Raw genomic sequence first — 27,654 nt, 5'->3', positions numbered from 1 at the left:
GTCGTAAGGAAAAGCTGAGCAACGTCCAGTTCCGCTGGATGTTTCCCCAGCCAAGCTCGGGGTCCCGCGCGCCTCAGTCCCTGCTCACCTTCACCCCGCGGGGGATTCTGGGAGGGGACGTCGCGGGTCCCGAGCCGCTGGGCGGGTTTCCAGAGCCCGGCGCGCTGGGAGGTGAGTTGGGCCTGGCTGCGCGCGGGAGCCGGAGGTCAGGGCCGGGCTTGGGGTAGAACGGCAGCTGCAGGGATGGGACAGGGTGGATGCCTCTGGGGTTACTGTCCAACTAGCTGTGTGAGAGGCCGCTGTGTGACAGAATGTGATCTTGTCTGTCACCGCATGTGTGCTTATGTGCGACTCTGTTTCAGGTATAAAACTGTGTGTGCGTGTCTGTTTCTGCAGGTACAACTGTGTGTTACTGAATATGGGTTTGTGAGAGACTGCGGGTGTGACACTGTGTGTCGCTGATGAATTTGTGAGATTATGTTTGACTGCTTGTCTCTGTGGATATAACAGTGTTTGAATGTGTATGACAGCAGGTGTGATTGTGTACCTGTGTCCATCTTCTCTCTGCAGGTATGGGTATGATGACAGGTTGAGTGACCTAGTGTGGTATGTCACTGTGTGCGAGATTGCGTGGGACTGTCTCTTCGTTGGGGTAACTGTGTCATCTGTCTTTGCGTTAATGCCACTGCATAGGTGTTTGACATTACAAGTGAGCTGGCGTGACCATGGATAGTGTATGTGTGTGACTGGGTGAGAAATTCTATATGTATGTGAGACAGAAAGCTTTATTGTGTGGGACCTAGTGTGTGATAGTGGGCACAGAAAGATTAAAATTACTTCCCCAAGTTCAGACAGTTTTTTAGTGACAGAACGGGGTCCTGAACCTAGGCATTTTGGCTCCACAGTCCTTCCTTTTAATCACTAAACTCTCTTGATCTTTCCCATATTGTGAGAATGAAAAATTTTGGACCCTGGGTTCTAAGACTTTTGGAGAGGATTGTCCCTGACCGTGGACTAGGAAACTCTAGGATATGGGTTTCTTCCTTCATTCCCCTTGTGAGTCACAGGACCTAGTCTAAAGACACTGTAGTGAGACCATCCCCAAACTGACTGTCTCTAGGGGAGGAAAGCTTAATCTGAAAGCTTAGTTTTTTTCTCCTTAGGCCATGGAGTTTGAGATTTTAGGTTTGTCATTGTCAAAACTCTTCCATGTTTGGTGCTCAGAGAGGCTGATCCATGGCTCTTTTCCTTATGTACCAAGTGAGCTAAATTTTAGTTCTGACTTTCTCAGTTAATAAGAAAAATGTTCTCATTTCCTTTGCAAATGTGTGTATAGAATGTAGGCAGGGAATTGGCTCATGCTGTCTTGACAGTGAGGAAAGAAATGTTCTGAGAGATGGAGTAACGTGCCCAAGGTCATGTAGCCAATGAGTGAAGGACTGGAGAGTCAGCATGTGTCTGGGGGTTATATAAAACCCAAGTCTTTAAATTCAGCTTCAGAGACTGATGGTCATCTCAAACTTGGAGAATATTACCCAAGCGGTACACAGCTACTTGCAAACAGAAATTTAAAAGACATTTCTTTTATGCAGCTGCTAGATAGGGCTCCCAGATGCAGAGAATACTTCATTGATTCCTCTCAGATTGAAAAGGCTTTTATGGACAGTTTGAAGCTGCATTGCGCTAATGAAATAAATTTCTTAAACAGCGAGTTGGCTAGTGCAGAGGAGCAGCCCAGAATTAGGGGGTTATATATCCTAAATTCTAGGTCAAACACAACTATGCTCATTTTCAGAATGAAGAAATGTCGGCTCTGAGGGGACTGTGCACTTTGTTATTGGTTTGTATTAAAAATGAGCAATGGCTGCCTCAAGCTTTATTGCTGTGAAGTAATAAAGGTAATATCTGCCCGCTCTGAAGAGGCTTCTCTAGTAGATGTACAGCAATGATTCCCCAGGTTATGTTAAATATTTTGTTCAGACATTGTAGGCTCTCGGAGGAGGACCAGCTTCTGAGTCTCGTTGCAGTTTTACCCTTAGGGCTGAGTTAGTTGTTTAAGCTTTTTTTTTTTTTTTTTTAAGACTTACTTATTTATTTGACAGACAGAGATCACAAGTAGGCAGAGAGGCAGGGAAGCAGGTTTCCTGCTAAGCAAAGAGCCCGATGCGGGGCTCGATCCCAGGACCCTGGGATCATGACCTGAACCAGAGGCAGAGGCTTTAACCCACTGAGCCACCCAGGTGCCCCTGTTGTTTAAGCTTTTTGAACCTCAATTTTACTTGTTGGTAAGATGGGGTTAATAATACTTATCTTTGTAGTTTGTGAAGATTAAGTAACATAACAACATACACATGTATAACATTGCTATTAATATTACAGGAGGCACAGCAAGATTTATTTACTCATTTAGCAGATATTTTTTGAGCACCCACAAAGGTATTATAAAATTAATATATAAATATATATATTTTATATATATGTAATATAAAACTAACAGATATTTTTGAGCACCTGGCATTCTAAAACCAGAGATACACCAGTGAACAAAATGAATCATAGTTCTGTTAGATCCTACACTATTGTTTGGGGAGACAACAATAAAGAGAAAAAAATATTGCCAACGGTGTCAGATGCTAAGAAGAAAATGTATCAGGATAAGGGAAAAGAGAAGGGAGGTTCTCTTTAGATAGAATTTTCTGGAAGTTTCCTCTGATACGGTGACAATTGAGCACAAATAGGAATGAAGAGAGGGAGTGAGCTATGTCCAGGAATAAGGAAAAGCAAAGGCAACAGCCTTGAAGGAGTGTGCACAGTGTTTGAAGAACTGTAAGGAAACCTGTGTGCCTGGAGTGGGATGAGCCAAGGGGGATGAGGGTAGGAAATGAAGTCTAAGGGGCAGATCATAAACTGCCATTGTTGGCCATTTAGATTTTGTTGAGTTTAGGCTACATGTTCTTAATATCAGGAATTTAGGGCTTAAATTCAGCTCTGGTTTTTTTCTGAGATCTTGGAAGGAGGCTGTGGAGACCTTAAAGGGACAAGAGTTCTATCTTTGTGAATTTCAGGTCAGCAGCATGGGGCTGGTCTGCCATTTCTTTCCCCCCTTTAATTCTCTCTTCTCAGGACTTTGTTCTCCAAAAGAGAAGACTGAAGAAGGAAAGAAGGATGGCTGTTGGGCTTTGTAAAGCCATGTCCCAGGTAAGTTGATGTTTTCACTTTGTTTGCAGAAATTCTACCTCATTTTTGGGACTTTGGGACATCAGAGAGTCAGAAATAGCCCAGTGAGCACTTTCATCTCTTCTGTCTCTTAACTACCTATGATCTCTCTACAAATCATTTACTATCTTTTTCACTCAGTGCTGTGATGAAATATGTGATGGAAAACAACTATCCTCTTTAGATGGATCATGATTTGTTGTGCTGCCGTTCAGTACAAATGAAATAAAGGACAGAGGTGTGATTATTGAGTGTCCTATTAAATAAGAAGGTCCAGGATGGCCTCTCTGAGGAAGTGACTTTTTTTTTTTTTAATTTGACAGAGAGAAATCACAACCAGGCAGAGAGGCAGGCAGAGAGAGAGGAGGAAGCAGGCTCCCTGCTGAGCAGAGAGCCCGATGCGGAGCTCGATCCCAGGACCCCAGGATCATGACCTGAGCCGAAGGCAGAGGCTTTAACCCACTGAGCCACCCAGGCGCCCCTGAGGAAGTGACGTTTAAGCAAAGAAAACCCTCAGTGAAAGTAGGGGGGAAGGTTTTGTGAAGATCTGGAAAGGAGCTTTACAAGGAGAAGGAAGGGGGCACCTGGTGACTGAGTCATTAAGCTTCTGCCTTCAGCTGGGTCATGATTTAGAAGAAGAAGGAAGGGGGCACCTGGATGGCTGAGTTGTTAAGCATCTCTCTTCAGCTCAGGTCATGATCTCAGGGTCCTGGGATCAAGCCCCACATCAGGCTCTGCTCAGTGGGGAACCTGCTCTGCCCGCCCCCCCCACTCCCCTGCCTGCTGCTCTGCCTACTTGTGATCTCTCTCTCTGTCAAATAAATAAACAAAATATATTTTTTTTTAAAAAAAGGAGAAGGAAGGGGCGTCTGGGTGGTGCAGTCTGTAAAGTGTCTGCCTTCGGCTCAGGTCATGATCTCAGGGTCCTGCTCAGCAGGGAGCCTGCTTCTCCCTCTCCCTCTGCCTTTCCCCCTGCTTGTGTTCTCTCTGTCAAATAGATAAATAAATAAAATCTTTTAATTAGTTAATTAATTTATTTGACAGAAAGAGACAGCAAGAGAGGGAACCCAAGCAGGGAGAAGTGGGAAAGGAAGAAACAGGCTTCCCTTTGAGCAGGGAGCCTGACGCAGGGCTTGATCCCAGGACCCTGGGATCATGATCTGAGCCAAAGGGAGATGCTTAACTGACTGAGCCACCCAGGTGTCCCAAATAAATAAAATCTCTTTTTTTTAAAAAAAGGGAGAAGGAATAGCAAATATGAAGTTACTGTGGTGGGAATATGTCTGATGTATTCTCGGAATATCATAGAGCCAGTATCCTCAGAGGGAAATGAGCACTGTGAGAGCAGAGGAGTAGCTGGGGAACAAGTTATGTGGACCCTTGAAACTCACGACCAGAACTTTGAGTTTCGTTCTGAGGGTGAAGGAGAGTCATTGGAGTGTTTGTGATTTAATCTGATTTCTATTTTAAAAGGAAAATAGAAAGGAAGTAAGGGTGGAGCAGGGAGATCAGTCAGGAGACTACTGCAGTAATCCACCTGGAAGGTGAGAGCTACCTGGGCCATGGTGGTGGCATTGGAGCTGGTGGGATTTGGATATATGTTGGAGATAGAAAATATGGGATTTGGCCAGGGACTGGTTTGAGAGTGTGAAAGAAAGTCAAGGATAACTATAAAAATTTTTGAGCTGGGCAGCTGTACAAATGACCTTACCATTTACTGAGGTGGAAAGACAGGGTAGAATGATGAGATGGGGACAAAAATTGAGTTCCTGATCTAGTAAGTTTGAGACACCTGTTGGATATCCAAGTGCAATAGTGATTATATAGCTGGAATCAGGATTGGAGATGTGAATTTGAGAATCATTAGTGTAGTTAAAGCCATAGGACAGGATAGGATTATTATCTTGAGGGTAGCATTGTGAGTGTAGATAGGAAAGATGCCCAAGGACTGAGTTTTGAGTATTCAGTATCTAGAGTCTGAAAAGAAGAGAAGGAACCAGCAAAAGAGACTGAGAAGGACTGATGTAAAAAGAAAACCAGAAGAGTATGGGTCCTGGTAGTCAGGAGTACAGTGTGTTTCATAGAGGGTGTGATCAACTGAATTAAATTCTTCTGTGAGACAGTGAGGAAGATGAACTGACCATTGGGTTTGGTAACATGGAAGCTACTGATGTTCTTGACAAAAGCTACTTGATAGAGTGGTTGGGATGAGAGCATTGCAGTGGGGTCACAAGGGAATAGTGGCCTAAAAGATAAGAATAGAGATGAGTCGAGACATGTGCTGTCCAGTAATGTACCTGGTAGCCACATAAGACTGCTCGGAATTAAGATGTACTATAAGTATAAAATATATAACAGATTTTGAAGATTCAGTACAAAAAAGAATGTAAAATATCTCATTAATAATTTTTACATTGAGTACATGTTGAAATAACATTTTAGGTATAATGGGTTAAATATATTATTAAATTTGCTTCTTTTTTTGTTTTTAAAGATTTTATTTATTTATTTAGAGAGAAAGAGAGAGAGCAAGAACACAAGAGCAGGGAGAGGGAGAAGCAGACTCCCTGCAGAGCAGGGAGCCTGACTGGGATCCGTGGCCGGATCCCAGAACACTGTGATCATGACCTGAGCCGAAGGCAGAGACTTAACCGACTGAGCCACCCAGGCGCCCCTAAATTTACTTATTTCTGCTTACCTCCTTTTTTCTTTTTGCAATATAACTTAGTGATTCAGCATGACATTTGGTCTTAAACCTCCGTAAAATGGGGTTCATAATTTTTTCTTATTTTTTTTAACAAGTTTTACAATGAGATTTAAGATAATATCGGTAAAATGCTCATTAGCATGTCTTATACCACTTACTGGTATGTAGTAATTGGTTGATAAATATAGCAGTTACTCTTATTTGTTTCCATCATTAAATATATTTACTTTTTAAAAAAATTTTTATTTATTTATTTGACAGAGAGAGAGAGATCACAAGTAGGCAGAGAGGCAGGCAGAGAGAGAGGGAGAAACAGGCTCCCCACTGAGCAGAGAGCCCGATGCGGGGCTCGATCCCAGGACCCTGAGATCATGACCTGAGCCGAAGGCAGAGGCTTAAACCACTGAGCCACCCAGGCGCCCCATAAATATATTTACTTTTTTAATGTAGCTACTGAAAAATTTTAATATGAGGTTTACTTTGTTTTTCTAATTTAAACAACTCTTTGGAAGAATTTGTTTTTAAGTGGGGTAGAGAAATTGGACAATAACTACAGTGAATTATGGAAGGGAATTTATCTGTCTATAAGATGAAAGATACTGTATCAGTTCATATACTGATAAATATCATTTAGGAAAGTGGAAAATACTGATAATATAAGAGGGATATCTGTTATCTCCCTGATACAAGGAAGAGACGTGACAATGTCTATGTGTGGACAAGTGGAGGGAATGTTCATAGACAGGAGCCTAGAGTTTCATGCATAGTAACAGAGGGAAGACAGAATATATGAGTATAGATACAGTTTAGCAAGGACCTGTGGTAAGCAAGAAGATGAAGTTCAGAGTGAAAACAGGGAAGGAATGGTGGTATTTTGAGAGAGAGGCAGAATCTATGAGATAGTCATAGGAAAACGGGAAAGTGAATTTATTAGGGAAGCGTAGTGGTGCTTTTGTGGACTCTCTGGTCATATCCTAGAAGTATATTGGATCAGCGTGTTTATCAGTCGGCTCCACCAAGAAACGCGAAAGGGAAGTGTTTCCAAGTTATGAATCAGTGTATAGAGAACTGTAAAGGATAGTGCTATACCCTCGGACTCCTAACAGTAAAACTTGGACCTGAACCCAGAGATAGAGAGATCTGAGTGGGGAGGGCCTCTGACAGGCATTGTGACCTAGGATCAAAGGACAGAGACCACACAGGGTGGTGCTATAAGGAAGGTGCCAGGGGAGTAAATATCGTGCTTCCCTTGCCTTCCTCCCATCTCTCGCATGTGGCTGAACCCAACCGAAAATGGGGTCAGATCGGGGAGTCTCTTAATGCAGTCAATACAGGTCAGCCTCCCAGGACACAGAGAAGTGTAGAGGGACACACGAAAGTTATATAACAGTATGTAGTTGTATGAGGCTTTTTTTCTCTAGCCACGTTCATCTGTATTTCTGCTATGTAGAATAACCATATTTGTCTTTTTTTTTTTTTTTTTTTGCAATTTGACGAACAGCAGTATACTTTGAATTTGAAAGCACAAGCAAAAGAGATTATTTTCTAGGTAAATATAAAATACAAAACTAGCTCAAAAAGTAGAAAACTAAATAGACCAGTGCTCAAAAAAGAGTTAACACAGCGGATGCTGTGTTTAGAAGAACCCACCTCCTAGTTGGCTTTTGACTGGCATCGGAGACCTTGGCACTAGATCCATTCTCTGCACTGATAGCTACTTCATGATTTTTAATAAAAAATGAGACCATACTCTGCAAAATGGAACTCTGCCATTTTAAGCTTTGAGTACTCTTCCTTCCTATGGATGTATTACAGGAAAGTTTACCATTTATTCACTGAGTGGCAAATATTTACTGTTTACAATGTGACAGGTTTTATAAACACCAGATACTCAAGAGCTTATAAAACAGATATCCTTCCCCTCATACAGCTCATAGTCCAATGGTGTAGGCTAACCTGTTTATTTTATTTATTGATTTTTTATTTAAATTTATGTATTTATTTGACAGAGAGAGAGTGAGAGGAAGAGAACATACAAGCAGGACTGGCAGAGTGGGAGGGAGAAGTAGGTTCCTGAGCGGGGCTTGATCCCAGGACCCAAGGATCATGAACTGGGCTGAAGGCAGACGGTTAACCGACTGAGGCACCTAGGTGCTGCTTTATTTTATTTTTAAAAAGATTTTATTTTATTTATTTTAGAGAGAGAGAGCACATGAGCAGGGAGAGGAAGAGTAGCAGACACCCCACTGAGTGTGGAGCCCTATGTGGGGCTTCATCCCATGACCCTGAGATCATGACCTGAGCCGAAATCAAGAGTCGGATGTTTAACCCATTGAGCCACTCAGGTGCCACTAAACTTTTTTCCCAGATTTTTCATATAACCTTCCAATGAAAATTCTATCTAAATTACTTCACATATGGGGCGCCTGGGTGGCTCAGTGGGTTGAGTCCTCTGCCTTCAGCTCAGGTCATGGCCCCGGGGTCCTGGGATCAACTGGGCTCTCTGCTCGGCGGGGAGCCTGCTTCTCCCTCGCTCTCTCTCTCTGCCTGCCTTTCTGCCTACTTGTGATCTGTGTCAAGTAAATAAATGAAATCTTTAGAAAAATAAATAAATTACTTCATATACTTCATTATTTCTTCAGAACACATTTTTACAAGTTTCTCCTCATAAATCAAATCTAAGTTTCAGATCATACCCTATTGTTAAACCCCAATTCAAGGTCTTCCCTCACTACTCTGACCCATTCAATATCTCAGTTTGAGGAGTGCCAGGGGAGTAAATACTGGAATCATAAGGAATCATCACTATCAGAATTTCTTGATACCTAGTATATGTAATATAAAATAGCCTTGCTGACATACTTTCATGTTATAAACTCATGTTTCACGTCGTAAGGTAATTTTTTTCCTGTGTGTACAGAAATTTTCAAGGGGTGAGTCTGTTTCTAATATTTCTCTTTGTTTCAAAAATTTTGACAAACCTGGGCGTGTACTGGCTCCCCAATAATTATTTTCCTCAAACCACCTAGAGCTTTGAACTCTGGGAAAATTTCATCTTTTCTGCTAGGACCATATGGGAGTACTTGGTGACGAGATCTTTTTTTTTTTTTTTTTTTAATTTCAGGGTCTGGTGACCTTCAGAGATGTGGCTCTAGATTTTTCCCAAGAGGAATGGGAATGGCTGGACCCGTCTCAGAAGGATTTGTACAGAGATGTCATGTTGGAAAACTACAGGAACTTGGTATGGCTTGGTAAGGATGTCTCCCCCATAATTCAGAAATCTACCCTCTGGGGTGTTTTTGGCTTCCTCCACTGGGAATATCTAGGTCATCTTAAGTGCTTAGCTGAATTTCTACTTCCTGTTCCCAGGGAATAATTTGAAATAGTTTCAAAGAATTAGAAATGAGTAGTTCCCATTGCTGTAGAATGAGGTAGGAATTTGTTAAATTGCAAATTATGGGGTCCCACTCTAGACCTCCAGAATCAGAAACTCAGGAAATAGGCCCAGTAGTCTGGGTTTTAATGAGCCCTCCAAATGATTCTGATGCCCATAAAAGTTCGAGAACCACTGTGGTTTCTGACTTTGTAGGTCTGGGTTGGGGCCTAAGTCTTTGCATTTCTAGTAAGTTCCTAGGTGGTGGTGCTTTAGCACTTTGAGAACCACTACTATGGAAGAAGCTTCATCTTCATCCTTCATACAAGCATCATTCCATTCTCTGGCCCTTCCTCTAATTTCTTTTCTTGTCTAATGAATAAAAGATTGAGATTGAGTGCTAGAAAGGCGAGGCGATAGCAAGTTGATTGTCTGCCTGTTTGTCTCTTTCTTGCTCTCATTTTTCTTCTCCTGTAAACAGGACTCTCCATTTCTAAGCCCAACATGATCTCCTTATTGGAGCAAGGGAAGGAACCTTGGATGGTGGAGAAAGAGGTGTCAGATGGTCAGTATGCTGGTGAGTGACAGGGAGCTGGGCAAGGAGGACTGTTGTAGGGTGGCAGGCCAAGAGGTTATGAGAAGGCTAGCCTGCACTTGAGGAGGCTGCCCTGCGCTTGGTGGGGGTGGTTTCTCCCTATCGCTATCAAATTATACACTTGTGATTCTTCTGCATATAACCCGAATCTCAGTCCTTCCCACCTCTTCTTTCCCTTTTAGGGTCAGGAATGTATACATTTCCAGATTACATTTTAGGGTTTTTATTTTTATCAAAGTTATCAGGGTTATGCATGCACATTGTTTAAAGAGTCAAGTAGTTTTACAAGACTTATTCCCTTAATATACATGCTGCCAAAGCAAGCACAAGACTTATTCCCTTAAAATAGGCAGTCTCTTGTCTTCTTCTTCAATTTCCCTCTCCTTAGAAGCATTGATCTTGCTTTTGCAGCTTTTTTTTGGATGTTTCCTTCAAATCTTTAATATGTTTATGTTGCTATTTCTTCATTGTCTTTCCAGGTTTAGACCTCATCCAATATTTTTTAAGAAAATAAGAATTTAGTACTTTTTTTTTTAAGATTTAATTAATTTATTTATTTGACAGGCAGAGATCACAAGTAGGCAGAGAGGCAGGCAGAGAGAGAGAGAGGTGGAAGCAGGCCCCCCGGTGAGCAGAGAGCCCGATGCGGGGTTCGATGCGGGGCTCGATGCGGGGCTTGATCCCAGGTCCCCGAGATCATGACCTGAGCCAAAGGCAGAGGCTCAACCCACTGAGCCACCCAGGCGCCTGCCCCCATCCATTCTTAAGCACTTCCTTCTTTCCTGGTTCCAGGTATTCTAGGTTCATCTTGTTTTCCTTGTCTTAGCTTTGAATCAACTGTTTCTCCTGGGACCTCTGTTTCCCTTTATTGGGAAATGGTGCTTAGAAACCAAGGTCTGGGTGCTATGTGTGCTCTTTACTACCAGGATGTCATTGTTCCTAGGCTCTCACAGCAGATTAGCTGGAAAATATATGCGTGTGTATACCAATACACACAGGTATACTCACATTTCTATATTTATATCTGCATCTGTCTTTTATATATTAAAATTCTCAGTTTATTTTGATACCTTTTTTTTTTAGAGATTTATTTATTTATTTGAGAGAGAGAGCAAGTAAAAGAGAACATGAGAGGGGAGAAGGTCAGAGGGAGAAGCAGACTCCCTGTGGAGCTGGGAGCCTGATGTGGGACTCAGTCCTGGGACTCTGAAACCATGACCTGAGCTGAAGGCAGTTGCTTAACCAACTGAGTCACCCAGGCACCCACCCCTATTTTGATATCTTCATTCTAGTCCTACTGCACAGGGTTTATTTTAGCCTTTCTCCTTTACTTATCTATACTTTCTTTTTCTTTCTTTTCTTTTCTTTTATTTATTTGACAGAGAGATCACAAGTAGGCAGAGAGGCAGGCAGAGAGAGAGGAGGAAGCAGGCTCCCTGCGGAGCAGAAAGCCCAACGCGGGGCTCGATCCCAGGACCCTGAGATCATGACCTGAGCCGAAGGCAGCGGCTTAATCCACTGAGCCACCCAGGCGCCCCATATACTTTCTTTTTCTGACAATGAGAAACAATGTATTTACTTATTTGTTCCATTTTAGTATACACATTAAGTAGTTTCAGAATTTCCAAGCTATTCCTCTGTGAGAAACAAATTTACTAACTAGATTACATTATTTGTATATGATTGTTTCTGTCTGTAGTCTTACAGTAGTCAGTCAAAATACTCTTTTCCAAAGTTATCTAGGTTAGCTCTTTTAGATTCATTTGTTACTACTTGTATTCTGTTTGGGTTCCTGCCACACTTGGTTGGTTTTAATTATATATTTATTTTTTTATCTGAAACATTATTGTGCTTTTAAGGAGCAGAGCTATAGAAAAATATATCCTCAGTAGTAGGTTAGTTTCTCTTCATACCACTATCCTAATTCTGTTCTCTAATGTCTTCCTACCCCTTTCTTATCCACTTATTATAGATTACTGATCCCTTTATTTTCAGATTTGTCCTTTTTATGTTTCTTTTGTACAAATGAGCCAACATACATGTAGTTTCTGGTATCTCCTTATATGCTACATAAAGGGTAGCATACTGGGGTGCTTGGATGGCTCAATGGGTTAAAGCCTCTGCATTCAGCTCAGGTCATGATCCCAGGGTCCTGGAATCGAGCCCCGCATCGGGCTCTCTGCTCAGCAGGGAGTCTGCTTCCCTTCCTCTCTCTTTGCCTGCGTCTCTGCCTACTTGTGATCTCTGTCAAATAAACAAATAAAATCTTTTTAAAAGGGGGGGGAAAGAATACTGTACATACTCTTTGCATCTTGCTGTTTTCACTTAACTATAAATATACTCCATTAGTCATGGATATCTTCCTCATTTTAACAGTTACAAAATACTCCATTATCTGGATATTATGGTAATTTATTTAACTACTCATTGATGTGTGGACTTCTGGGATGTTTGAACTATTTTACAATTAGGACCAGGACTTCAGTAATAACCTTGTATGTATGTTTTCTCATATTATCGAGGCTGTATTTTCAGGATAGATGCTTGGATGTAGGATTGCTGAGTGTGTATGTAGTTTTCTTAAGAATTGCCAAATGCCCTTCCAGAAAGGTTGTAGCAGACTGCTTTCTGTATTAGGTTTTTATTGCTGCTGTAACAAATTACCACAAATTTACTGGCTGGAAACAACATGAATTTACCATTTTATAGCTCTAGAGGTCAATATTGAAAAATGGGTCTTATAGGACTATAATCAAGATGTTAGCAGCCTGCCTTACTTATGAATACCGTAGAAGAGAAACTGTTTCTTGCCTTTTTATGCTGTTTTGGGATCTTTCCTCATCCTTTTATTTTCAGTTTTTAAAAATCACTTTAAGTATGACATTTATATGCAGTATAGAATTGAGTTTTTCTGTGTGTACCAATCTGAGTATCATTTCTCAGTTTTGTAGGTGAAAGTCCAGTACATTTCTTATATGTTTGGGCTTAATTCTGTGTATTGTTTTATATGACATATTCTGGTTTTTACAGGTTTTTTTTTTTTTTTAAATTTTATTTATTTATTTATTTTTTTTTAAATTAATTTATTTATTTTTATTTGCTTATTTACAGCATAACAGTGTTCATTGTTTTGGCATCACACCCAGTGCTCCATGCAGTACGTGCCCTCCCTATTACCCACCACCTGGTTCCTCAACCTCCCACCCCACCCCACCCCCTCCCGCCGCCCCTTCATAACCCTCTGGTTGTTTTTCAGAGTCCATAGTCTCTCATGGTTCATCTCCCCTTCCAGTTTCCCTCAACTCCCTCTCCTCTCCATCTCCCCATGTCCTCCATGTTATTTGTTATGCTCCACATTATTTATTTGACAGAGAGAGAGATCACAAGTAGGCAGAGGCAGGCAGGTGGTGGGGGGGAGGGGCAGGCCGAGGGAAGCAGGCTCCCTGCTAAGCAGAGAGCCCGATATGGGGCTCAATCTCAGGACCCTGGGATCATGACCTGAGCCAAAGGCAGAGGCTTTAACGCCACCCAGGCACCCCATGGTTTTTACAGTTTTTGAAAAGACATTTACTTACCTATTTTTCTAACCTTTTATTTTGGTCACTTAATATTATAGTTTTGTAATAAGTAGGAATGTTTTTCTTTTGTTCCAGTGTTATAGTGCTCTGTTTTTGTAGACAATATTTATTCCTCCTATTACTCTAAAAACTAGCTTTTGAGGGTTTTTTTTTACCCAATACAGATGAGTCAGTTAGTAGGCTTGTCTTACTCCCCACTTCCTCTTCCTAAATTTTGTTAGCTATACGCTTCTTATATTGTCAAGGCATATTATATTTACATGCTTTCTGTCACATTTGTCCCAAACTTTGATTTCATCTTTGTTCTACAGTTAAATATATTCAGTGTTTTCCATGAGGTCCTTTTGCTGAGATTTCTCTAGATATCTCTTGGTTGCCTGAAGTTTGTCCTCTAGAAGTTTCCTCACAAAGAGTTCACACAAATAAAGCTCCCCAGGTTCTAACTCGTTCACAATTAGCCATTTTTTCTTTAAGTTTATTATAGTATAATATTAATGTTGAATAGTTATGAAAAAGTCTGATACCAACTTGATATTTTCCTTTATGTATTATTAGCTTTATATTTGTTCTGGTCTCCTAGTAGTTCTTTCTTTAATTTTAAAGTTATTTTGTTAGAGTACGTCTCAGTCTTGACTATTTTTGGTTACCTTTTCCTGCCTTTTCTCATTTTCATTTCTACTTTATCAACTACAGTTTCTATATCTGTGTTGAATAATTGCTATAACTTTTTTTCTTTCTGATATCACAGGACATTTTCAGGTGTTTCACATTAAATGTGCCTATTTTTTTCTGTTCCTAGCTCTATGTATTGTACCTATGGGTGTATATATTTTAAGCATGAAAGGCTTCTGGATTTTATATATTTTCAGCATCTTTTAGGGCAATTATTTTTTTCTCTTCCTTTACATTTTTTTCCTCCATAAAATTTATGGAAGAAAAATTATGTAAGAACTTATAGTGAAGATTTCCTATTGCTGAACTATTTTTGTATTTCTGAATTGCATACATGGTCATGTGTATTATTCATTAAATATAGTGCTTGATTCCATTTTTAATATTAAAGAATGTAGGCTGTTATCCATGGGGGAGATCGGTCTGATATAAGGGCAGTGAAAGAGATCAGTGGAACAATAAAGTACAGAAATACACCTGTGTGTATAGGAGAACTTAATATTTGATAACAAGGTGGCTTTTCATTTTTTTAACTTTTATTCTTTTTTAAAGATTTTATTTATTTATTTGACAGGGACACAGCAAGAGAGGGAACACAAACAGGGGTAGTGGGAGAGGAAGAAGCAGGCTTCCCACCGAGCAGGGGACCTGATGCAGGTCTTTATCCCAGGACCCTGGGATCACGACCTGAACCGAAGGCAGACACTTAACGACTGAGCCACCCAGGTGCCCCAACAAGGTGGCTGAATTTTAAATCAGTGGTGTAAAGAGATTTTCTTAAAAGTTAAGGATAGTATTTGTATAATACTGGATTTTGGAAAGTCTTTCTTAAAATTTATATCAAGGCCAGACTTTATAATGGAAAAATGGGAGATTTGATGTCATAACATGTTTTCAAAAATTTTATCGAAAGCACTGTAAATGAAGATAACTTGTGACAATAAAAAGTGATGACTTGAAAAAAAAAAGTGATGATCAATGGGAAAAAATACTATAAAGCCTTAATGCCCTAAGTTTATAAAGAACTTCTATAAACTGCTTAAAAGATAGTGCTAGTGCAATTAAAATATGTGTAAAAAATACAAATAAAGAATTCACCAAAAAAGAAAGAACAAAATGCAAAACTAGTATACATACACGTATATGAAAATCCTCTATTTTACAATCAGAAAATTACAAGTTATAAAATAATGAGGTACTCTTTACTTATAGGGACAAAAATTTTAGAATGATACTAGTCAGTGTAGATCAGTTTGAAGACATGTACTTTATGTTCTGGTAGGAATGCAAATTGATAAAAATGACCTTGGAGGGCTGTTTGACAATGGATAGTAATATTTAAAATATGCACATTTATAGTTTTATTTAACACTTCTTTTAGAAATATATCTTACAGAAATATAAAATTATGGGCACCTGGATGGCTCAGTTAGTTGAATGTCCAACCTAGGTTTTGGCTCAGGTCATGATCTCAGGGTTCTGAGATTGAGCCCCATGTGGGGCTCCTTGCTCAGCATGGAGTCTGCTTGAGATTCTCTCTCTGACCCTCCCTTCCCTCCTTCTCATGTGTGCATGTGCTTGCTCTTTTTCAAATCAATCAATCAATCAATCAATAAAAATCTTTTTAAAAAAGAAATAGAAAAGTATGCAAAGACGTACTGTAGAAGCTGCTTACTTGATTTATAAGTGATTACTCTTTTTAAAAGGTGGTCATGAGGGATCGTAAAATATATACAATACACACACAAGACATCTTATTTTAAATACCCTTATGATTGTTGCTTTAAATTCTTCATCAGGGATATTATTTATATCTGTTTAATTAGATCTCTGGTCATGACCTTTTCTTGTTCTTGCTTTTGGGATGAATTCCTTTTCTTTCTTTTTTTTTTTTAAGATTTTATTTATTTATTTGACAGAGATCACAGGTAGACAGAGAGGCAGGCAGAGAGAGAGAGAGAGGGGGAAGCAGGCTCCCCGCTGAGCAGAGAGCCCAATGCGGAGCTCAGTCCCAGGACCCTGGGATCATGACCTGAGCCGAAGGCAGAGGCTTTAACTGACTGAGCCACCCAGGCGCCCCGAATTCCTTTTCTTTTTAAATCCATTTTAAATCTCTGTCTTCTGTATTAGAAAAGTCTGTTATGTTTCCTGCCCCGGAGAGTAATGTGTTTATGAAGAAGAGTGTCTGGGGCCTGGAGTTTCAGGGAATCTCTGGTGTGTGCTGCATGCACTCTGCTGTGTTTTGGCTGCTCTATCCTTCAGGCCTGCCATCTGTAGAGGCCCTCCTTGCCTGCAGTGGGCAGTGTTTAGTCCTTGGCCAGTAGTGGCAAGTTTTAACTAGGTGTGTTCTGGTGTGCACCTGAGACTAATGTAAAATTGTCAACTATATTCAAAAGAATTTTTAAATCTCTCTTCAGCATGCATTTTTATTAACTAAATATTAAAGTATGTGGTTATAAACACCAATTGAACACTACTGAATTTTGGCAAGCAAGTAACTCAGCTTTTAGGATAGGAGTGCAAAAATTTATTAAGATGCCTAGTTACCAAAATTATGGTTCATCTATTCTGTGAATAGAGTAGCTTTATTTGTATTGACATGGGAAAATGTCTACAGTATTTTAAGTTTTTTAAAAAAATTTTAAAGATTTTGTCTATTTATTTGAGGATGAGAGAGAGAGAGAAAGCATAAGTAAGGGGTAGGGGCAGAGGGAGAGGGAGAAGCAGACTTCACACTGAGCCAGGAGCCTGACACAGGGCTCGATCCCAGGACCCCAAGATGATGATCTAAGCCAAAAGCATATGTTCAACTGACTGAACCACCCAGGTGGCTCTAAAGTTTTTTTTAAATATATATTTTTTTAATTTGAGTAAACTCCATCATCCTGAACATACGTAGTTGAAGGGAATCTCATGGGAAAGACACATGGAGGGATTTCCATATCATTCTAGATGCAGATTGTTATGAAAAGGTACAGTTAAGGACCACCATTAGGGCTGCTCTATAACATTTTCCTTTTTTCTTTTTTTTTAAGATTTTATTTATTTATTCATGAGAGACAGAGAAGGAGAGGGAGAAGCAGGCTCCCCACTGAGCAGGGAGCCAGATATGGGACTTGATCCCATGACTCCGGGATCATGACCCAAGCATAAGGCAGATGCTTAACCATCTGAGCCACCCAGGTGCCCTCTTTTTTCTTTTCTTAAAGTAATCTCTGTACCCAGTGTGGGGCTTGAACTCATGACCCTGAGATCAAGAGTCTCATGCTCTACTGACTGAGCCAGCCAGGTACTCCTTTCCTTTTTCCTTTGAATAGAAATAATATTTATTAGAAAATATTCAAGTGATTAAAAAACATATAAAGTAGGGGCTCCTGGGTGGCTCATTCATTAAGTGTCTACCTTCGGCTCAGGTCATGATCCTGGAGTCCTGGGATCGAGCCCCACATTGGGCTTCCTGCTCAGCAGAAGGCCTGCTTCTCCCTCTCCCACTCCCCCTGCTTGTGTTCCCTTTCTTGCTGTGTTTCTCCCTGTCAAATAAATAAATAAAATCTTTTTTAAAAATGTATAAAGTAGGAAATATACTCTTCTCTTGAGATATCATCCAAAGACCTCTACTGTTCATGGTTGGATCTATATCTTTCTACAATTGCCCTTGGACAGATAACACACACACACAATTTTTATATGCATCTGTTTACAAATTGCTTTTTTTTTTTTTTAAAGATTTTATTTATTTGACAGACAGAGATCACTAATAGGCAGAGAGACAGGCAGAGAGAGAGTATGGGGGCTGGGAAGCAGGCTCCCTGCTGAGCAGAGACCCAATGCGGGGCTCAATCCCAAGACCCTGGGATCATGACCTGAGCTGAAGGCAGAGCCTTTAACCCACTGAGCTACCCAGGCACCCCTACTACTTGCTTTTTCAAAAAAATTTTTTAACTTAAAACATTGTATTGGTTAGGATGTGGAGGAAAAAGGAACTGTAGTGTGCTTCCATTGGGAAGGTAAACTGGTGCAGATATTACAGAAAACAGTATAGAGATACCTAAAAATTTAAAAATAGAAATACCATATGATCCAGTAATTCCATCAGTGAGTATATACCTGAAGAAAACAAAAACACTAATTAAAAAGATGTATGCACCCATATGTTTATTGCAGCATTATTTATAATAACCAAGATCTGGAAGCAACCTAAGTATCCATTGATAGGAAAATAGAGAAGAAAGATGTGTATATATACACAATAGAATATTACACAGCCATTAAAAGGTGAGATTTTGCCGTTTGTGACAACATTGATGGTCCTCTAGAGGGTACTATGCTAAGTGAAATAAGACTGAGAAAGACAAATACCATATGATTTCACTCATGTGGAATCTAAATTTTGAAAAATGAATAAGCAAAATGCAGAATCAGACTTGTAAATATGGAGAACAAACTGATGGTTATGAGAAGGAAAGGGGTAGAGAATGAAGCTCTTCATTCTCCACTGGATCCTATAAATTTGTGTGCTTCAGGTGTGTTTCTTTTGACATTTCCCTATAATTAAAGAGAATTTTACAAATTGCCTTGGTTGAGTCCTTCCATAGAGATTTTAATAAAAGGCAGGTATAAAATGCAATGCTTAGGTTGTATTACTGGTCCTAGAAACTTTTTTCTTTAGAATTTTCTTTTATATTATTTCTCATCTTTTGCCATGCATCCTTTAAAATAATTTCATAAGTTCAGAGGTAAAATCCTTGTGGAATTCTGATTGAAATTGACCTGACATAAATTAAGTTGGGGTAAGCAAGCATGTGTATGTATTTTTTTCTTTTTATACAATTATATCTTACATTTTTATCTACTTAAATCTTCTTTGAAATAATTTCATACCATTTCATAGGACCTTTTCAGTGTTTCTGTACACCGTACTACCTTTCCTCTTCCAACTACTTTTATACCAATTATAATCTCCACTCATTGCCTTTACTTCAGATTCTCTTACATGTCTTACCACTTGCAGTCTGGCTCCCGCTCCCTCTAATTTGGCTAAATCCAAGTGCCTTTCTTTATTTTCCTATTCATTAGCTTACTGAGATTTATAAGATAGTTCTGACCACTATTCATTTTCTCTGTTCAAAGCTCTATTCTGTTTCTCTCTCCCTTTAACTGACTCATGCCCCTATTTTTCTGTATTTTCCTCATTCAACCATAAGATTTTTGTCATGTTACTTTGGATCTTTGTCCAGTGACATCTAGTAGAGCATTCTGTGATGATGGATATATTCTATATCTGTGCTTTGTAGCCACTAGCCACATTTGGCTGTTGAGCACTTGGAATATGGCTAGGTATTATTGAGAAATTGAATTAATTTTTTTTAATTTTAATGAATTTAAATTGCCATATGTGGTTAGTGGCTACCATATTGGACAGCATAGCTCTATACAGTTTTTTAAAGATAGAGATCCAGTGTGTAAATCTGTGAATCATTGGTCAGGCTATTCATGGAAACATGTTCTGGACTTTGGCAGTAATCTGTCTTCTTCTTAAGATTTCTCTTTAGGTCCTGTCCTTTTTTTCCTAGACTTCCTAGTAGAATCTTATAGGTTTCATGCCAGGAGATTATTTACTTCATCAGGAAATCTTCCAGTTTGTGTACTGCTCATCAGTTCAACATGTGGGAGATTCTACAGTCTAGTAAGACTTTTTCTTCTGCCAAGTTTATTTACTATGCTTACTACTTTCTGTGCAGTTCTGATTGGATTCCAAAGTTGATCAGACTTTGATTTTTAACTTCCATACATTTATAGATTATAATCAGTTGGAAATTACACATCTTTAATTGCCTGGAGATACATAGATACATAGATTTTAAAGATTTTATTTATTTATTTGACAGAGAGAGAGAGATAGTGAGAATGGAAACACAAGTGGGGGGGTGGGAGAGGGAGAAGCAGGCTTCCCGCTGAGTGGGGACACTGAGATGGGGCTTGATTTTAGGACCCTGTGATCAATGACCTGAGCCAAAGGCTGCCGCTTAACCGACTGAGCCACCCAGATGCCCCTCATAATCCTTTTTTGAACATAAATGTAATTTCTGAGACTACTAATGGTGTAGGTGTAATGATAACTTAACGAATCCCTATTAATTTGCTGCATTTTATGGTAAGTGTCACTGAATACTTACAATGAACCTCTGTTTCCTAAATGTATGCTTTTTTCTTATACCACACTTGTAAGGTCATCTCATTTTGCCTACTAAGAAACTGAGGCTCAAGAGATGGCTTAATCAATTTGTTAATTTGTTAAAGGTAGAATAACTAGTACCTAGATGAAGAAGTAGGATTTAAATTCACCTATGACCCCAAACCCTGTGTTGTTTCCAGCGTGGCACATGGATGCCTATTTAACTCTCTTCCACTTTGCCTGAATCCATAACTTCCCTTTTCCCCTCAATCACTGATAAGGGTGAATTGTCTCTCTTCTTTTTTGCTGAATGCCACCATAATGCCTTAATACCACTGACTTTAGGTGTTTCTGGACTCCAATCACTATGAATATGTCTTCCACGTATACCGTACTTCCTGCTCTGTACTTTCCCAGGCTGTACTCTATACTGTCCCCTGGAGTACCTTATATGGAATTCCTTCCCCTATAGTATTCATTTGCCTAAGTACAGAGTATCTTTTTTTTTCCCCCCCAAAGAGTTGTTGGAGCTCCAGGCATCTCAGAATACCTGATGTTGGAAAATGTCTGTAGTTTTCTCCCATCAGTTTTTTTTCTACTCAGCATTACAGTAGGTACTTTATAAAGCTGCCATTTGCCTGGAATAGAGAAAAGATTTATTCTTGGTAAGAGGAAACACAGTGACCCTGGGTGATGAATATAGGAAAGAAGGTTCTAGGAGAGTTGGTGAGGGAACAGTGAATTTCTGCCAAAAAAAAAAAAAAAAAAAAAGAAGAAGAAGAAGAAGAACAGTGTAGACCTAACAGAATAAGTGAACAAATCCCTCTCAGGCCTTGGTTAGATAGAGCCCAAAGTAAGAGAAAATCCATGGCTATGCATAGGAAGGGTAGGTAGGGAGGAGGTTTTCCTTGGGTGGAGGGTGTATTGGAAAGAAGAAAGATACAGATGCATAATTGTGTTCTTTGCTTTTCAACTTGTGCTGACCTGTCCTGCAGGTGGTTTTTCTTTCAACAGATGGGATGCTGTTATAGAAAAGACTATGTTATGTATGTATGTAAGACTATGTATGTAATCCTAACATGTGCAATTCTAAAATAATCTCCATGCATATCAGAACATGAAAATGAGGAGTGCCTGGATGGCCGGTCGGTTAAGTGTCCCACTCTTGATCTCGGGGTCATGAGATTGAGCCCCCAGTCAGGCCCCATGCTGGACATAGAGCCTACTTAAGGTTTTCCCTCTCCGTCTCCCCCTCACAACACCTTATGCTCTCTATCATTCTCTCTCTGTCTAAAAAACAAAACAAAACATGAAAATGACTGTTACTGGAATAACCACTGCATTTTAGAAGTATGATCTTAGCCTTGACAGTCAAGCTCAGATTCTCCAGGAATTATTCCTTAACTAAATTAGTGAGTTTTGATTTCTGTTTTCCTGATGCTTATACTGCTAATGATCTGTATCATATTAACCAGTCCTTCATTATGTGTCATACTAAATTTTTGTATGTACAGGTTTTATCTCCTTAGAGTTTAAAAAAGAGAGAAGAGTAGCACTTGGGTGGCTCAGTCAGTTAAGCATCTGACTCTTGATCTCATCTCAAGTCTTGATCTCGGTTGTTAGTTGAGCCCTTTATTGGGCTCCATGTTGGGTGTGGAGCCTACTTAAAATTGTTTTTAAGATTTTAAAAATTTAAGAGTCATTAAATGACTCTTAATCTCACAAAACAAACTGGGGGTTGCTGGGGGGAGGTGGGATTGGGAGAGGGGGAGCGGGCTATGGACATTGGGGAGGGGAGGCGAACCATAAGAGACTATGTACTCTGAAAAACAACCTGAGGGTTTTGAAGGGTCAGGGGTGGGAGGTTGGGGCAACCTGAGGGTTTTGAAGGGTCAGGGGTGGGAGGTTGGGGGAACAGGTGGTGGGTAATGGGGAGGGCACGTTTTGCATGGAGCACTGGGTGTTGTGCAAAAAGAATGAATACTGTTACACTGAAAAAAATAAATAAAATGAAAATTAAAAAAAACATGAAAGAAAAAAAAAAGATTTTAAAAATTTATTTGACAGAAATAGACATTACAAACAGGGAGAGGGGCAGGGAGGGAAAGGCAGAAGCAGGTTCCCTGCTAAGCAAGAAGCCTGATGCGGGACTTGATCCCAGGACCCTGGGATCATGACCTGAACTGAAGGCAGATGCTTAACTGACTGAGCCACCCAGGCACCCCCCAATTTTTTTTTTTCATCTAAAAAAGGAGAGGCAATGGTGCCTGAGTGACTCAAACAGTTAAACGTCTGCCTTCGGCTCAGGTCGTGATCCCAGAGTCCTGGGATTGAGCCACGCATGGGGCTCCCTGCTCAGCGGGGAGTCTGTTTCTCCCTCTGCCCCTCACCCTGTTTGTGCTCTCTCTCTCGCAAATAAATAAAATCTTAAAAAAAAAAAAAAAAGGAGAGAAAACAACCCATGTCTCAGACTTTCTTCCCCCTCTACTAAATGCTGGGCGCATAGTCAATTCTGTATAATTGAATATATTGGCTGATTATTGTATGTAACACGAAAAGCATGAAAAGGAATTCCTCATTTTCCTCTTTTTTTTTTTTTTTCTTAAAGATTCTTTTCAGTGACTCTATACCCAATGTGGGGCTCAAACCTATAGCCCCAAGATCAAGAGTTGCATGCTCCACCAAATGAATCAGCCGGGAGCCCCTCATTTTCCTCTTTTTGAGATCATCTTTTTTTTTTTTTTTAAGATTTTTTATTTGAGGGAGAGAATGTGTGGGGAGAGGCAGAGGGGGAGAGAGAGGGACAAGCAGACTCTGTACAGAGCCCAACATAGCATTTGAGCCCAGGACCCTGAGATTATGGCCTGAGCCAAAAGTCAAGAGCCAGCCACTTAACTGACTGAGCCACCCAGATGCCCCTTTGAGATCATATTAAAAAAAAATAGTTTTCTTTCCATTTTATCTCAACAATATCCTCTCCTGAAAGTACCAAGTTTCTGTTTTGTAGGCAGCATTTTTCTCTCAATGATGAGCAAAGCTGACCTTCAGATTTCTTCTAGACACTTAACAACAACATGAACAACCGAAAAAGCCACAGTACTTTTTTTCTGGTCCCTGATAAAAATCTTAAAAGCTGTTGCGCTTTCTGGCAGCATTCATTCACTTAACAAAATGCTACCATTGTCCCAGGCACTAAATACAATAGTAAGAAGAAAAAGAAGTAAAGCATTAATCCCTGCCTTCATGGAGCTTTTAGTCTTAAGAATAGGACCTGATAGTACGGAGTGGCTTTGAGACTTGAAAGACTAGAGCAGGGAAACTGTGATTATGATCTAGCCAGTTTTTCTCAGTTCCTTATCTTTTCAGCACTGAGCTTTGTCTGCATCTTGATCCCCTGCATTTCCCCTATCACCTTCTCCCCATCGCCAACACATATATCTTCCTTTATCAGATATCCTCATTCTTTGTTCTTTCTTTGTATGTTTTTCTTATTTGCTTGGCCATATTTGAAAGGTGTCAAAACCATGTACTTTCTCCCCTCATCCCCCCAATTAAATTCTTTAGTTTCTTCTAGAACAGTTTTCTCCTTGCAGAGGCAAAAAGGACACATTTGCTTTCTTGATATTTTTCAGACTGGGAGTCTTGGTATGAAATCAAGAAATTATCTCCAAAATGGTACATTGGTGAAGAGGAAATATCCCAGGGGATGGTAATGGAAAGACTTACAAGTTATGACGTTGAATATTCCAGTTTCAGAGAAGCCTGGAAATATAATGGTGAATTTGCGCGGCGTCAACAAAAGGAGAGGCATTTCAGGCAAGTGACAGCTCTTAAGGAAATCTCTGCTGTGAAAATGGACAATAAATATAATAATTCTGAGAGAAGTGTTCTCTTGAAATCAGTACTTTCAACACAAGAGAGAGTTCCCACAGTAGAGCAAGTACATAAATTTGGTATTTATGATAAAATGTGTCCCCCAAATTCTGTCCTAATTGAACGTAAAAGATTACCTGCTGAGAAGGACTCTTTGATAGATAATGAATGTGAAGAATTCAACCAGAGTACATACCTTAGTAAAGATACAGGAATTTGTCCTGGGGAGAAACCTTATGAAAGTAGTGATTTTTCAAATCTCTTAAGTTTCCATTCATTACTTACTCAGCATCAAACAACTCATTTTGGAAAATTACCGCATGGATTCAGTGAATGTGATGATGCCTTTAGCTGTTACTCATTCTTTACTCAACCTCAGAGAATTCACACTGGAGAGAAACCATTTGTATGCAATGACTGTGGAAAAGCCTTTAGTCATGACTTCTTTCTCAGTGAACATCAAAGAACTCACATTGGAGAGAAACCATATGAATGTAAGGAATGTAACAAAGCTTTCAGACAGAGCGCACACCTGGCTCAACATCAAAAAATCCACACTGGAGAGAAACCTTTTGCATGCAATGAATGTGGGAAGGCCTTTAGCCGTTATGCCTTCCTTGTTGAACATCAGAGAATTCACACAGGAGAGAAACCATATGAATGTAAGGAATGTAACAAAGCCTTCAGACAGAGCGCACACCTCAATCAGCATCAGAGAATTCACACTGGAGAGAAGCCCTATGAATGTAAACAATGTGGAAAAGCCTTCAGCAGACGCATCGCCCTTACTCTGCATCAAAGGATTCATACAGGAGAGAAACCCTTTAAATGTAATGAATGTGGAAAGACTTTTGGCTATCGCTCACACCTTAATCAACATCAGAGAATTCATACAGGTGAAAAGCCTTATGAATGCATCAAATGTGGGAAGTTTTTTAGGACTGACTCGCAACTTAATCGACATCATAGAATACATACCGGAGAGAGACCTTTTGAATGCAGTAAATGTGGAAAGGCCTTCAGTGATGCTTTAGTTCTAATTCATCATAAGAGAAGTCATGCAGGAGAGAAACCCTATGAATGTAACAAATGTGGGAAGGCCTTCAGTTGCGGCTCATACCTTAATCAACATCAAAGAATTCATACTGGAGAGAAACCTTATGAGTGTAATGAATGTGGGAAGGCTTTCCATCAGATCTTGTCCCTTAGGCTACACCAGAGAATCCATGCTGGAGACAAACCCTACCACTGTAATGAGTGTGGAAATAATTTTAGCTGTGCCTCAGCCCTTAGACGACATCAGAAAATTCATAGTAGAGAAACTCTCTGATTGTAACAACTGTATGAAAGAAAACATTTAGTCACCACTCAGTCCTTATTAAATAAGTATCAATGAATTCTTTGGTTAATGATTCTATGAATGTAGTAAATATGGAGAAGCCTGCAGTTTATGAGCATCCCTCATTTGAAATAGCCTGAATCGTAGACATCTGTTACTTTTGGATCTATTCTGTGCCCCATTTAAAACTTACCTCGCCCTTAGCACATATCATTCTGATGAAACTGTTAGGGAGAACAGTGGATTGGTCATAGGCTGGCCACAGTCTGGTTAATAAGGGATTGGCGGATGGCCCTGTTTACACCACTAGAACACTACGGGGGTATTGTTACAGATATAAGAAAGATCATTTTTTCCCCCTGGAATTGCAAGTTTCCTGGATTTAAAGGATTTTTAAGGTTAAAAACTCAATGTAGCTTTTTTTGGTCACCGCATGAGGAAAGCCCTCCCAAGATTAGTCTAACACAGAGGAAAATGGAGATAAGAGACAAATCTGATGACATTGTTTGATCTTCTGAATTCAGTCATGCCTGAAGTCTATACCATCTTTTACTTTTTAATTTTTGTGGTCCAATAAATTTCCTTTTTTTTTTTTTCTTAATTTGAATTGGATTTCTGCCTCTTGGAATTATAGTCCTGATTCATACACCCTGTGTTTGCTCTACCTCTGAAAAAGCCTTAATTTTTTATGGCACAATTATCCTGAGAAACTCTTTGTAAAACAAGTATTTGGAAGTTGAATACAGAGGTTTCATGAAGCTGGGAGAATTATTATGTTTTACTTGTTGATAAAAATTAATTTGGTATTTGTTAGACTCATTATAAGGATAAATTTTTTAAAATTCACCTAGTAAAATTCCTTAACAGGCTTTCCCATAAGGAATTAAAATCATTTGTGGTGGCGACTCACTATAGGCCTTTAAAGAAAGAGCAGCAGGCTAAGAGAATAACGGATTCGTCACATTAATGAATGACTCCTCATCTTAAAGGAATTATTTGATTTTCTGTTTTCAGAATGGGTTTAAGCATACTGTGTAGTAGAATATAATAGAGTTGTAAATGAGGTTTTCTTTTGTGGGGAGATTGTAAGCTTGGCTTAAGAAGTTTATGGATAATTTCATTGAACTAGAGCTTCAGACAAAGATATTAGCAGCAGACAGAAAGGATGGGACATTTCCAGCTCATAGTAAAAGTAAAACAGTTAGAGCCTAGAATTCTTAGGCTATAAGTTATGACCATTCTTCAGAGTAATGAGGAATATGAGGGTATAGGGCAGTATATTCCTATTGTAAATGAGGGGCTATAGAGAGGTAAACTGATGGTACGGTAATGGGGCCACCTTAAAAAGTTAGAACTGTTAGAATCTTGGACATTGGCTGGAAAGCATCTGTAAAAACAACAGAACAAATGAATTAAGAGTAAAAGATTTATATGTGTGCGTGGAGTGAAGCAATGACTACTACTCTTAAAATTTCTTTATTAGTCAATTTATATTTTATCTAATACAAATTTGAAAATTTCCTGAATATTAAGACAGATTCGCTTGAGACTGAAACCGTGGATTTAGTATGACTTAATAGTTCAAACCTTGAACAGAAAAAAATACGATTATAAAACACTGCCAAACATATTATATTTAACTAAAATGTTACTTGATATGTGGAAAATCCATGTCATTTCTTTATTCTTTATTACCTAAAGGTCTAGAAATACTTATTTTATTATTTTATTTTTATTGTGTTATGTTAGTCACCATACAGTACATCATTAGTTTTTTTTTTTTTTTAAGATTTTATTTATTTATTTGACAGAGAGAGATCACAAGTAGGCAGAGAGGCAGGCAGAGAGAGTGAGAGGGAAGCAGGCTCCCTTCAGAGCAGAGAGCCCCACGTGGGACTCGATCCCAGGACTCTGAGATCATGACCTGAGCCGAAGGCAGCGGCTTAAACCACTGAGCCACCCAGGCGCCCCACATCATTAGTTTTTGATGTAGTGTTCCATGATTCATTGTTTGCATATAATACCCAGTGCTCATTGCAATACGTTCCCCCCTTAATACCCATCACGGGCTCCCCCATCCGCTCAGTTAATTCTCTTTAGGACGTAGACTAATTCATTTAGAACAC

At 39.6% G+C, this 27,654-nt stretch overlaps 1 protein-coding gene across 4 annotated transcripts; it reads left to right on the top strand.

Moving 5' to 3' along the window:
• Nucleotides 1-27,284, top strand: ZNF527 (zinc finger protein 527). 4 transcript variants are annotated; one of them, XM_045988733.1, is made up of 5 exons: nt 1-171; nt 3,124-3,198; nt 9,048-9,164; nt 9,778-9,861; nt 23,949-27,284. In XM_045988733.1, exons 3-5 carry the CDS (start codon nt 9,095-9,097, stop codon nt 25,517-25,519), a joined length of 1,725 nt encoding a protein of 574 aa, XP_045844689.1. In that variant the 5' UTR covers nt 1-171; nt 3,124-3,198; nt 9,048-9,094; the 3' UTR covers nt 25,520-27,284. The 4 variants fall into 4 exon arrangements, with proteins under 4 accessions (XP_045844689.1, XP_045844688.1, XP_045844687.1 ...); XM_045988732.1 differs by having other exon boundaries at nt 9,778-9,873; XM_045988731.1 differs by having other exon boundaries at nt 9,048-9,174.
• The last annotated feature ends 370 nt before the right edge of the window (nt 27,285-27,654 follow it).

This window comes from Meles meles, chromosome 19, assembly GCF_922984935.1.
Source record: "Meles meles chromosome 19, mMelMel3.1 paternal haplotype, whole genome shotgun sequence".
NCBI classification, from domain to species: Eukaryota; Metazoa; Chordata; class Mammalia; order Carnivora; family Mustelidae; genus Meles; species Meles meles.
Note: the sequence above shows the minus strand (reverse complement) of the source record. Positions and strands in the feature narration are given on the sequence as shown.

Bases quoted from the DNA above. Each gene is read 5' to 3' on its own strand.
- ZNF527 (XM_045988730.1), top strand. From the start codon at position 3,166: ATGGCTGTTGGGCTTTGTAAAGCCATGTCCCAG. The intron at 3,199-9,047 runs GTAAGTTGATGT...TTTTAATTTCAG, and splicing joins TTTGTAAAGCCATGTCCCAG to GGTCTGGTGACCTTCAGAGA. The intron at 9,175-9,777 runs GTAAGGATGTCT...TCCTGTAAACAG, and splicing joins CAGGAACTTGGTATGGCTTG to GACTCTCCATTTCTAAGCCC.